An 11,627-nucleotide genomic window follows, 5' to 3' on the forward strand; every position below is an offset into this window, starting at 1 on the left:
TCCCATACACACACACACACACACACACACACACACACACATATATATTTATATTCCTCATGGGGAATTGATATGTATACTTATCCCATGATCCAATTTTATTGTGTTTTTTGTTTACTTTAAAAATTGTTTGAGACAGGGTCTCACTGTCTTGCCCAGGCTGGCTTTGAATTTATTTATTTAAAATTTTTTTAAATTTAAATTTTATTTTGTCCCATTCTCCCCTCCCCTCCCTATGTACAAATGATTTGTTTCTATTTTTTCCTTCTATTTTCCCTTTTTTTCCTCGTCCCTTCCTTCTTTTCTCCTCCCTCCCTTGCTCCCCTTCCCACTGGAACGTTTTCTTCCCATTTCCCAATATCTATTATACATTTCAGTCCTTATTGCCACTTTCAGTTTCTCACACCAGAGAAACAATTTGATATTTAAACATGGGTGTCCAATTTAGTTCACGTAAGAGTATGGTCTCAAGGTCCATCCATTTAGCTATAAATGTCTGAAGCTCATCTTTATGGAAGAGTAGTACTCCATTATATTAAAAAAACACAAAAACCCCACATCTTCCTTATCCATTCATCAGTTGATAGGCACTCAGGCTGTTTCCAAGATTTAGCTATTATAAATGGTGCCATTATAAACATGGGTGTGCATATACTGCTGTGGTAGGATGCCTTTTTTTCCAATAAAGAATCAATAATTGTTTTATAGCATTAAGGTAATTACAGTCATTTGGAAAGATAGCATCAACTGAGACTTTTTTTGTACTTATGACTAATCCATTTTAAACAAAAGCCAATCTTAAAATGTAAGTCCAGAAAAAGTGCAGTTATGCCATGAACAGAATAGAAAGTACAAGGATCTCATAGGCTATGCTATACCAAACAGATATAAAGTAAAATTGATTTTATACTGTAAGTCTATACAAATTAATAAAATCCTCTTTTTTCCTGTATATATACTTAGATTTCTTACATAAATAACAAAATACTTCATTCCATCACTTCATAGAATGAACTCCTTAGAAAAAAATTTAAAGGAGGGGGTGAAGGGAGGGCAGGGACAAGGGGAAAAAATGAGAACCAAGACCTGTCATGTAAAGGTACAAGATCCCAATAATGAATGTAACTGTGCTGTATATCTAAAATGTACCAACAAACTCAATGAGTGAAAGAAAAAAATTTAAAAGAGCTGATAAAAGGGTCGGGAATTTAGCTCAGTGGTGGTGCTGCCTGCCTCGCAAGAGCAAGGTCCCAAGTTCGATCCCCAGTACAAAAAACAAAAACAAAAAAAATGAGCTGATAATTAATTCTCAAGATTTATGCTTACTTTTCCCCTACTTTTATCAACTTCCTAACATATTTAACATAAGCAGAAAACTCTTTTCTGTAGATTAAGCATACAAGTCTACATGTGTCTTCAAGAATTCTGCCACTACATATATCCCATGTTGCTTTTGGTTTCCATGTCTTCTTTGTTTCATACCTCCATGCAAGTTTCTTCTTTCTTTAAGCAGCCTGTGAGTTTTCAACCTCCTTTTTGGATTTTACAAATTTGTGAGAGGCAATTGCTTTGGCCATTTTACATCAAGCTCTCATCAAGCCAGATGGTTGCTGAGTTCCTCAGCCTTCTCAACACCCCACTCCTCCATAGCCTGGTCTATCCTCTTTTCAAGGCCAGACTTTTCAACTATTTTCTTTTTAACCGGGGGTTCAAATCTATCGTAGGCACTGAAGTACTGAGTAAGCTCCTTCCACTGGGTTTCATTTAAGGACTGCTCACTGTGAGATTCTTTTTCATTCTTCAATTTTCCTTTTCTGGAGAGTTTTCTCTTTCTCATTCTGTATCTTGAGGCTGAAGTTTTCTGTTCAGAATGTTTTTATGCAATTCTTGAAATCTGTTCCACATATTTAAGGGAATTCCAGAATGGCACTCTTCATATGCATTTGTTTTGGTTTTTTGGTCCATCTGCTGACAAATCTGAGGTTTCTGTTTCTTTAATGGTCCCAGCCTCTTTATTTTCCTGTAAGTTATGATCAAAGTTCTGTAGTGTGGCCTCCTCTTCTAAATTCAACTCAATATTACTTTCATATAGGCCAGGAGACAGCAGTCCACTTCACATCTTTTCTTAAGCTTCAGGATTGCAAGATGGTGGCTCTAGAAAGGTACACCTTTTCCTGTTTGGCTTTACAACCTGGAACTCAGTAGGTTCTCTGATGGCAATCTCCAAATGGGGAGAATCCCCTCCTGGCCACAGAACTAAGCACCACGGATTCCAGTGTAGGAAATCTAGCCTAAGCTGCTCTCCTCCTGGATACAAAAACTGTAAAGATGAGCCTGTTTCCTTGTTCAAAAGCTCCTCACCCTTTCTTACTTTGGTTGGGACAGGACAGAGAACACTTCTCTGTTTATCTGGCTGGGAAAGGTGCCATGACACCCCCTCCAAGCTGAGCGGAAATCGCACCTGAGGACCTGGACAACTGGAAGCTTTCTAAACTCTCCTGGGCACTCTGGCCAAGGAACTCTGAGGTTACTTAGCCTGGCCCCTCTGCTGCCCTCATGGAGCACTCTTGGAACTGTCAGGATGTTTTTCATTCTTTCCGGAAGATACCAAGAAGTGGAATAACTGCATCAAATGGAACCTCTAGTTTTAGTTTTCTGAGGAATCTCCACACTGACATCCACAGTGGTTGCACCAGTCTACACTCTCACCAGCAGTGGAGAAGCATTTCTTTTCTCCATATCCCAGCCAGCATTTGTTGATTCCTTGATAGCAGCCATTCTTTCTGGGGTGAGATAGAATCTCAGCATTGTTTTAGTTTGCAATTCACGAAAGACCAGTGATGTTGAACATTTTTTCATATATTTATTTGCCATTTCAATTTCTTTATCTGAGAAAAGTCTTTTCATGTCAGAAGCCTATTTTTGGATTGGGTCTTTAAATTTGGGGAGTCTGATATTTTTTATGTTCTTTATATATTCTAGATAGTAGTTCTTTATCTGATGAATAGCTGGAAAATATTTTTCCCATGCTGTGAGTTGTCTTTTCACTTTGTTGGTAGTTTCTCTTGCTGTGCAAAAGCTTTTTTTTATTAAGTTGAGATACCAGTTGTTGATTTTTTGTAGTATTTCCCATGTAGCCAGGTTTTGTTCATGAAGTCTTTGTGTACTCCTATGTCCTTGTGTGTTCTTATTCTCTCTTCCAGCAGCTTTAGTGTTTCCATTTTAATATGTAGATCTTTGATCCATTATGATTTTAGGTTGGTACAGGGTGAAAGATATGTGTCTTGTTTAAATCTTTGGCATGTGGAAAGCCAGTTTTCCCAGAACCATTTATTAAAGAACTGGCCTTGAATTTATGATCCTCCTTCCTCAGCTTCCCAAGTGCTGGGATTACATTCATGTACCACCATGCCTGGCAAGGCTTTCTGTTATTAAGATAATCATCTTATTTCTATTATCAGCACTTCATGGAGTTTTAGAAAGGAAGGGACTTTTGTCAGTTTGGTCTCACTTTGCCTTTGCAGTCCAATTTCTACTGTGCACCTACATGCTACATAACTAGACTGTTTCCCTAGTCTGGGGTGTAAGAAGAAGCAGAGTCAACTCTTTTTTCTGCTGCTTTTCTTACAGCCTTTAAAGTCTGTCTCAAGAATTACTTTGTCTGGAGTCTTTTCTCCTCTCTTCTCCTTGGAGCTTCTATAGCTTCATTACTCTCTTATAGATATGGCAAGTTCTGCTTTTGTTAGATTTATATCTCTAGATGTCACCTTTTTCCTTTAAAAGTACTGTTGGCCCTGTTTCCTTCTACAGCAGCGGCCTTAACTGTCATGTCTCAAAATCATTCAATCCATAGGCACAAGCTGGGTGTCACATACACAGCATGAGGGCCGGCTGCTAACCTTGCCTCTCATAACAGTGTTGTCATGTATGATTTACCGGTTTTGAATATCACGTGTGTGAGTTCAGACAGCCCACGTTCAAAACTAAGCCCTGATTATAATGACTTGAACCAGTTAGTTTATTCTCTGAGCCTCTGTTTCCATCTGTGTAGAATGGAAATAGTAATATACCTACCTCTGCATTTTGGGAAGAATTAACTGAGATGCTCCATAAAAGGCTTCCCATAAGACTTGGCACATTAATAAGGCCTAATTGCTAGAAACTGTGAAATCTCCTGACCCTTCTCAAGTTCTGTTCTTTCAATCTCTTACAAACCTCTCAACTCTAATCATTTAGTCAGTGCTAGCATCACTTCTGACTTGACTGTTATAACTCATGGAGGGCACTTTTTAAAAATTCTTGCTCTCTTCCACTCTCATAGCAGCTAAAATAAGCTTTCCAGACACAGATCAGCCACACATCTACAACATTTGCTTAACATTCCTCTCATCCCCAAGGCTTGCCATGGCTCTTAGAATACAGACCCAGCTTCTTCTGGTGGCCTACAAGGCCCTGCCTGGCTAGGCTTTGCAGTTCTGTCCCCCTTTCCTGAGTAGTGTTAACCTCATAGCTATTGCCCTTGTTGTCCCCACTGCAGCCCTGTTGGCCTTCTGTCAGTCTCTCCTGCTCACTGTGTTCCCTGCCTACTCCAGCCTCAGACATGCTACTCCCTCTGTCTTCTATACGTTTCCCTTTTCTTTGCCTGATCACCTTCTTCCATATCTTTTGGTCAGAGAACTCTTTCAGCTGATACAGAATGCAGGCAGTGTGACATTTGACTGTGGTCAATGCAAGTCAGTCTCCTCCCAGACTGCACACTTGGGCATGTGTACGCCATACTAAAAAAGCTCACAGTGAGTTTTTGAGGCATAAGTGAATGAATGACTGTTAGTCCTTCCACTGAATATCCAAGAAGAAGATCACATCGCAGTCTGGTTATAGAACTCTGTTGTCCGGAGTTCTAACCTGGGCCTCACACTGCTGGTTACACACTTAGGACCACTGTGACCCTGAAAATGGAACAGCATTGTCCTTATTTGTGTGCCTGTAATGTTACAAAAGCCAAATACGAGGTAGGTGGCTCTATATTTTGCTCTTTTTATTTCTTAACAAAGAGTGAGGTTAAGACAATGAAGACTCCTCAGAACTCATGCTAAGTTTAATTTAAAGGTTCTTACAAGGCTTGAAGTATAGCTCAGTGATAAGAGTGCCTAGTCACTGGACACAAGGCTTAGGTTTGATCCCCCAAAAGACTATTATGTAGTTTTTAGATCAAAACCAAAATTTCTCTGCCTCTGAGAAATAGCCATCTGTTCATTGTTCTGGTTTTTCTTTTGAACACCTCAATTGTAGTTAGAGATGTTTTAATGATCTTGTTTACAGTGTTCTCTGGGTCATAGATGAAAGAGAGAGAAGGGACAGAGAGGTTCCTATATTTGTTTAGTGCTTGCTCTAAACAGAAGATTGGGAAGTTTTGAGTATTAGGTAAAAAGGAGCAAACAACTTTATCTGATAAAGTCTTACCCTTTTCAGTTTTCGGATAAAGAGAGTTAACAGGAGCCAGAAGAGGGTCGCAGCCACACAAGTGCACGTCAGAGTGATCAGCTCCAGATTAGACTTGTCTGAGGTTCCTGAAGAGAGAAAAATCATCAAGATGCTGCTTCAAAGAAACACTGAAATTCAGGGTGTTTCTGGTGTCCTGAGGCCCATGCCCCTAAGTCGCTCATCCTTTCAAATTCGATCGCTAGCGTAAAATGGGCCTCTGAGACTACTCTCATCTTCTGAGTCAGATAGCAGAGCCAGTACCACCATAACAAGCTCACACATGAAAGGCTTTCCAGAAATCTTGCTGTTGAGTTTGCAAACTTTGTAATCCCAGAGATAGCTAATTAAAAATCAGAGGAGAAATTACAAATGGGAGAAAAAAAAAGAATGCAGGAACAAAAGTCCATTAAAGTGCTAAATCTGGAATATGTTAAACCTCCCTATTGGGTTTTAGATTAAATTCTAAAGAAAAAGAAAAAAATGACATAAAAGAGCTCCTTTGGGATTCACAAAATTCTTCAAAGCAGATTTGAAAAATAAAAATAAAAGTCAAGGACTTTCATAGTTTTGCCTGCTTGCTCTTTTGAAAGCAGCCACTCCAAACCACCCGCAGTCCTGTCCCTGCATCACAGCCTCTATTTCTAGCCTCTTCAGCAGCCAGAGTGTCAGCTGGCAGAGAAGAGGTGACTGCTGGGTCTGGATCCTCCCAGTCACCTCATTTCCCAGGACGACTGATCAAAAAGCTGAGCATAGTTCCTTCCAGCCCCAGCCCCACCCCAAGAACCCAGAGTTCTTAAGTGATACCTCCAGAGAGGAAATCCTTGGGATTTGTAAAGGAATACCTCAGAGGACCAGAATAGTAGTTCCCAGTGTACAATTTCCCAGGAGTTCTGCAGTCATGCTCTTACCCTCTAGCTTCACTAAAACAAGGCAGGTTTATATCAAGGCAGGCCAAGAACAAGAGAACCTTATTCCTAGAAATACTGATGTGGGTGATATCATTTGTGAACTACTGATTATGTATCACTCACAATCACCCTGTGAAGTGGATGGTGGTAATATCTCAGTTTCATACATGCTTCATCTTCTGGGCTCTGTTTCCATTCAGCAATGATGTGTTGAGTCGGCTACAGTAAAAGGTGGGTGTTGGAGGAGGCAGGAAGATGAGCAAGGGAGTTGCTATTTTCAAGAAGCCCATTCAGACCTAACCAAGAGATTTAAGGCAAACACAAAGCCAACCAAGAGACTTAAGGCAAACACAAAGCACTTAGAATTAAAGAGTGCTTCAGAGGGGGAGGTGTCTACTACTTTCTGGAAAAGTTGGCATTTGAAATGGATTTTGATCCGCAGAGATGAAGGCAGGCAGGTTGGTATCAGCAGTGGGAATAGTGTGGGGGAAACTTGTGACTGGGAAATAGTGGCACTGATGGCAGTCTGATGTGAGCTCGGGGACAGAAGCAGAGCCCAGGGTCTGGAGCAACTACCTGGTGGTGTGACCTAAATGTGGCGGGCAGCTGGAGCCAGTGAATGTGCCCCTGCCCTGAATCATAGCAAACATACTAGCTGGGAATCTGCAAATAACAAGGTAGTGACATGTACTGAGTGCTCGCCTCTTCTGTGGACTCTTCTGAAGAGTATTCATTTGTATATACATTCACACGTATTCATTTACCATGCCTCACAGCAGCCCTGTGAGCTAGATGATTCCTATTTTAGGAATGAAACTGAGGCACAGAGAGAAAGCCGCTTGCCCAAAGTCATGCAGTCTGCAAGTAATGGGGATACTGCTTGCTTACGTAGAAGGCTTCCAGGGTATGCCACTCCTTCTCTCATATCCTCTCAGCCCTTAAAGTGCTCATTCATCACTTCCCACAGGCCACATTCCCTCACACGAAGTCACGGAGTCCTGTTCTTTCTGCTTCCACAGCTCATGAAATTGTCGCCTCTCCTAGCCCACTGTCACTGCCTAAAGTAAAGCCTCATCATTTCTCACCAAGACTGCTGCAGTAGCCGACGTGGGCCTTAACTCCCTCCTGTCACTTCCACCTTGGCAGTCCTACCTCAGTTCTAGCGCCACAGTTCCAGCACTTGCTCTCCACTGCTATCAGATAGAAGTTTGATTCTAGGCTCGGGGGTATGGCCCACTGATAGAGCGTGTACTTAGCAAATACTTAGCATGTACTTGAAGCCCTCAGTTCCAGCCCTAGTACCACAGTAAAAAATGAAATCATTAGGTTCTTTATGCTCAACCTAGTCTATCTTTTAAATTTTTCCCCAGTCAACATCAAAATACTTACCATTTCTCAAATTTACCAGCCCTTCTGCACATTCATGCTTTGGCTTTTGCTGTCTCTTTACCAGAATGTGAACTTCCTGGCAGCTGAGGCAGTTTCTTACTTGTCTTATTCACACCACTCCTCAGTTTGGGTGAATAATGGATGTATCTGCTCTGCTTGTCTCCAGAAAGTTTCATGATGCTTTCAAGGAATTCAGGGGCAAACCTCTCTTCCTGTGTATTGATTCCGTAAACATAGACTACCACCTAGGTCTCAGATCTGTTCTAGAGGCTGGTACACAGTGGTAAGAGAAAGGGCCTGGCTGGTGTTCGTAGTCTGATGTTCAGATCTGAACTGATGAATGTGTTGCACATTCTGAGTGCCACAGAATGTATCCTTAGAATGTAGGATTGTGGTACTTTTGTTCGCAGCCACATCCCCAGCATCCAGAACACATAAGAGATAGCCTGATAATAGTGGTCAAGTGAATTAATGAATCTGACATCATTGTCTCCTTTGTCACTTGAAGCTAAATTGCCCTGAACCTCATGGATTTGACAACAACTTCCTTAAAGAAGTTTCAAAGTATGATAACCTTTTCCCTCATTGTGTATCCTCACAGTGGAAATATTGTAAGCTCAAATTCATACAAATGTGAATTTCTTCTACAATGTGAGGTTGAATTCTGCCTCGTTGCATACGCACGTGTGCATGTGTACGTGCACACACATACACACACACACACATACGTGCTTATGCTAAAGTTTTGTGGAATTTGATGGGCCGGCTGAAGGCAGGGTACAGTGGCCTTTGGCTGTCAGAGATGCAGATAATATCTTGAGACATGGCGTTTTCTGCATAGAACCTCTGCAAACGCTTTTCACATGGAATGTGCTACAAGAGGCCTCCTCTGATTGTGAGAACTTTCTCACTGCATTCCATGGGGCAGGAAGCTGACCCCCAAAGTCTTAATTCCATAGTCCTTACTCAGGCAAAATTCCTTTTAATGGAACTATGTTTGTATGTGAAAACACATTTCATACATTTAAGGAATTAATTCATTAAAAAACATCTCCAAGATAAACATTTATTAGGCAGGAAAGACATTTAATATTAATGATATAAAAATTAGAATTTTGCAGTGCACGATGTAGTATCCATGCTCTATCTCATTTGATACCTCTCTCTATCTCTGTTTTTGAAAAATAACTGTCAGGAAAATCTTATGATGGATAGACTGATTTGAGCAAGCTCTTAGATGTTTTATCAATGGTTAAATGTCCACTGGTCTGACCAGATCCAACTTTCACTCACAGGTGATAGCTGATGGTCTCAGTATATGAAAGAGCCCAGCTGCACTTGGCAGAACATGGGGGTTAGAAAAAATTTAAGTTGGAATTTATAATAATTAGGAGCTAGCATAGGATGTCAGGGATTATCACTTCCATATGATACATGTGAAAGGCCGGCATCAGGACATAGTATAAGCTTATTTTTATTTGGCATACTGACAAAAATGTGGCCAATTAGAAAAGCATACGGTAATTATATCTTTTTTATTTTTTATGTTTTGATACTATGGATTTAACAGAGGACATCATCTATGTGTTAGGCACCCACTCTGCCACTCAGTTATATCCCCAGTGGGACTTGGTTTTTTTGTTTTTTAAACTTTGACAGTGTCTTCCTAAATTGTGATCCTCCCAAATACTGGGGATTACAGGGTTGTGCCACCATGCCTAGCTAATTGTGCTCTTTATTAGAATGCTGACCCTGTTGCACAGAGCAACCCCTGCCAGTTACCCTCGCAGTTTTCACACCATCCCTCCTGGTAGAACAAGGGCAGGTGAGATGGCAGGTGGGCTGAGTTCTGACAGCTGGTGTGACTTGTCAGGAGTCAGTGCAGTTGACTGTGTTTGGAGTCTTCCTCGTAGTGAAGGTGGCTCTTCATTCACACAGCCTGTACTGTACAGCCTGGCAGCAGCACACCAGCCCTGGCATGTGGCACTCTCTGTGGCACCAGCCTGCTGGAACTGCAGCAGGAGAGCCATTCAACTTGCTTCATGTACTAGTACCAGAAATAAGACACCAGGGCATGTTGGTCTCAGGTCCTGGCTAGACTTAGGGACCAAGCATAGATTTCATCAGGAGCAGTCAAGGAGCCATTTTGCAATCCTATGAGCAGCTATGAGCAGTCCTCGGTAGACTGAGGGTTTTACCTCAGTTTCCTCATCCTTAAAAAGTGCTGGTTTATTAGTAGTTCCTACCGCAAAGATCAAATGTGTAAACCTGGCATTAGTAATAGTTTTGAAGCCTTCGCCCCAACCTTGTCCTCTCTTTCTATTTTGTATTGCATTTTGGATGTCAAGTGTGGGCTAGTTTTTGTTTTCAGCCAAATATACTACATGTATCATAATTTGTCTTTTCTGCCTAAAATGAATCAGACTTGATTCAAGCAGCCATCATTTTCTGCAGACAACTGAAATACCACCTTCCCTGAGAAATTTGCCTAGCAGCACAGGGTAGTTTAGGTTTTATTCTCTGCTTCATTTGTTATTTCAGTTTGATGTAATTAATGAGATGGGTTTGTGGCCCACTAAATTATTAGGACCTCAAGAGAAAGGTGTACTTCTTATTCATTTTGTATTTCCACCACTGAACTGGAGGAAGTCTCAACAAAGTTTCATGTATGGATAAGAAGAAAATTAATCAGCTCCACACGCAGACCCAACTCTCATGGCTTACCAGCATGAGTTAATCAACTAGTGCCAGCTCCTTCTATCCAAAACTCAGTAACTAGTAATCTGTTTAACCTTATTATATACTTTCTCTAAAGCGTTTTGAAGTGTTAAAATTGGCCTGCAGAATTTTTAACTATTTGTGAAGCTTTTTATGAATCTCTATATATACCAATTTGGAACCATTCTTAAGGACAATGATTTATGAAAGTATTGTATCCAGAACCTGGGCCCCAATCCACTGCGGGAAGGAGAGCCACACCTGCTCCCGACCCAGCCACCATCACTCAAGCGCCGGGAAGGTAGCTGCGCAGGTGCCCCTGAACCCCCATAAGTCCCCCCTCCTCACACTCTCAGACCTCCTGACTGTGCCAGTCTTTGGACCCACTCTGCAGAGGCAGAGGTGGTCATCAAGGGTATTTTTCTGAGTTCCCAACTTTGAACATCTTTAAAGAAAGGGCATAGGAAACCTGTAATAGAACGTTGTGGAGTTCAACCATTCAGAAGGTTGGGGAACTCAATCTGGGCCTTGCAGCCCGAGGTCAGTCAGCATCATGGGGTTCAGCCATCAGCTAACTGAGACCAGGGGACTTGTGTCCTCGCTCTGTCTGAGCCATTAAATGGTAAATACACTATATTGAAATTTTGTTCACTGCAGACATGTTCTGGACTGCTTCTTGATTTCAATTTAATTCAAATGATTTAAGGGTGATAGACTAGTGATTATCACAGGTGGTCAGTGTCCAAGTTGTGCTTGATCTTAATGTGTTGCTGATTATATCAGTTGGGATAAAGCATTGCAATCAATTTGATGAGCTGTTTCTCTGATGTTATGAAGATGAGAATGTCTGTGGGTCATTAGAGACACAGAAGCTAGGGCGCAACTATATCAGGAAGATTTGGGTGATAACCCAGAAATTAAACCAAGGACAGTCCGACAACAAAAATAAAAATGAGAAAACACTTAAGCAAGACACAAGGACAGACTTCCAGTTCACCAATGGCAAACAGTAGGGCAAATGAGGATGAAAAGGCCAATAGTGAACCACCAGGACACCCTGAACTCAAAGCACAGGAAGTAACAAAACAGATCAATCAGGCTCTAGAAAAATTCAAAACAGAAATAATT

General features: G+C 41.3%; 1 protein-coding gene and 1 pseudogene across 1 annotated transcript in view; both read right to left on the reverse strand.

The window, feature by feature from the left end:
• Flt1 (fms related receptor tyrosine kinase 1) overlaps window positions 1-11,627 on the reverse strand; it is a 169,469-nt gene that overhangs the window by 37,638 nt on the left and 120,204 nt on the right. Inside the window, exon 16 of the mRNA XM_010623956.2 lies at window positions 5,464-5,570. Coding sequence (XP_010622258.1) covers window positions 5,464-5,570 — 107 coding nt within the window. The remainder of the gene's footprint in view (window positions 1-5,463; window positions 5,571-11,627) is intronic.
• On the reverse strand, window positions 1,432-2,119 carry LOC104862122 (annotated as a pseudogene).

The sequence above is a fragment of the Fukomys damarensis genome, unplaced genomic scaffold (assembly GCF_012274545.1).
Source record: "Fukomys damarensis isolate Sample0158 unplaced genomic scaffold, DMR_v1.0_HiC HiC_scaffold_38, whole genome shotgun sequence".
Lineage (NCBI taxonomy): Eukaryota > Metazoa > Chordata > Mammalia > Rodentia > Bathyergidae > Fukomys > Fukomys damarensis.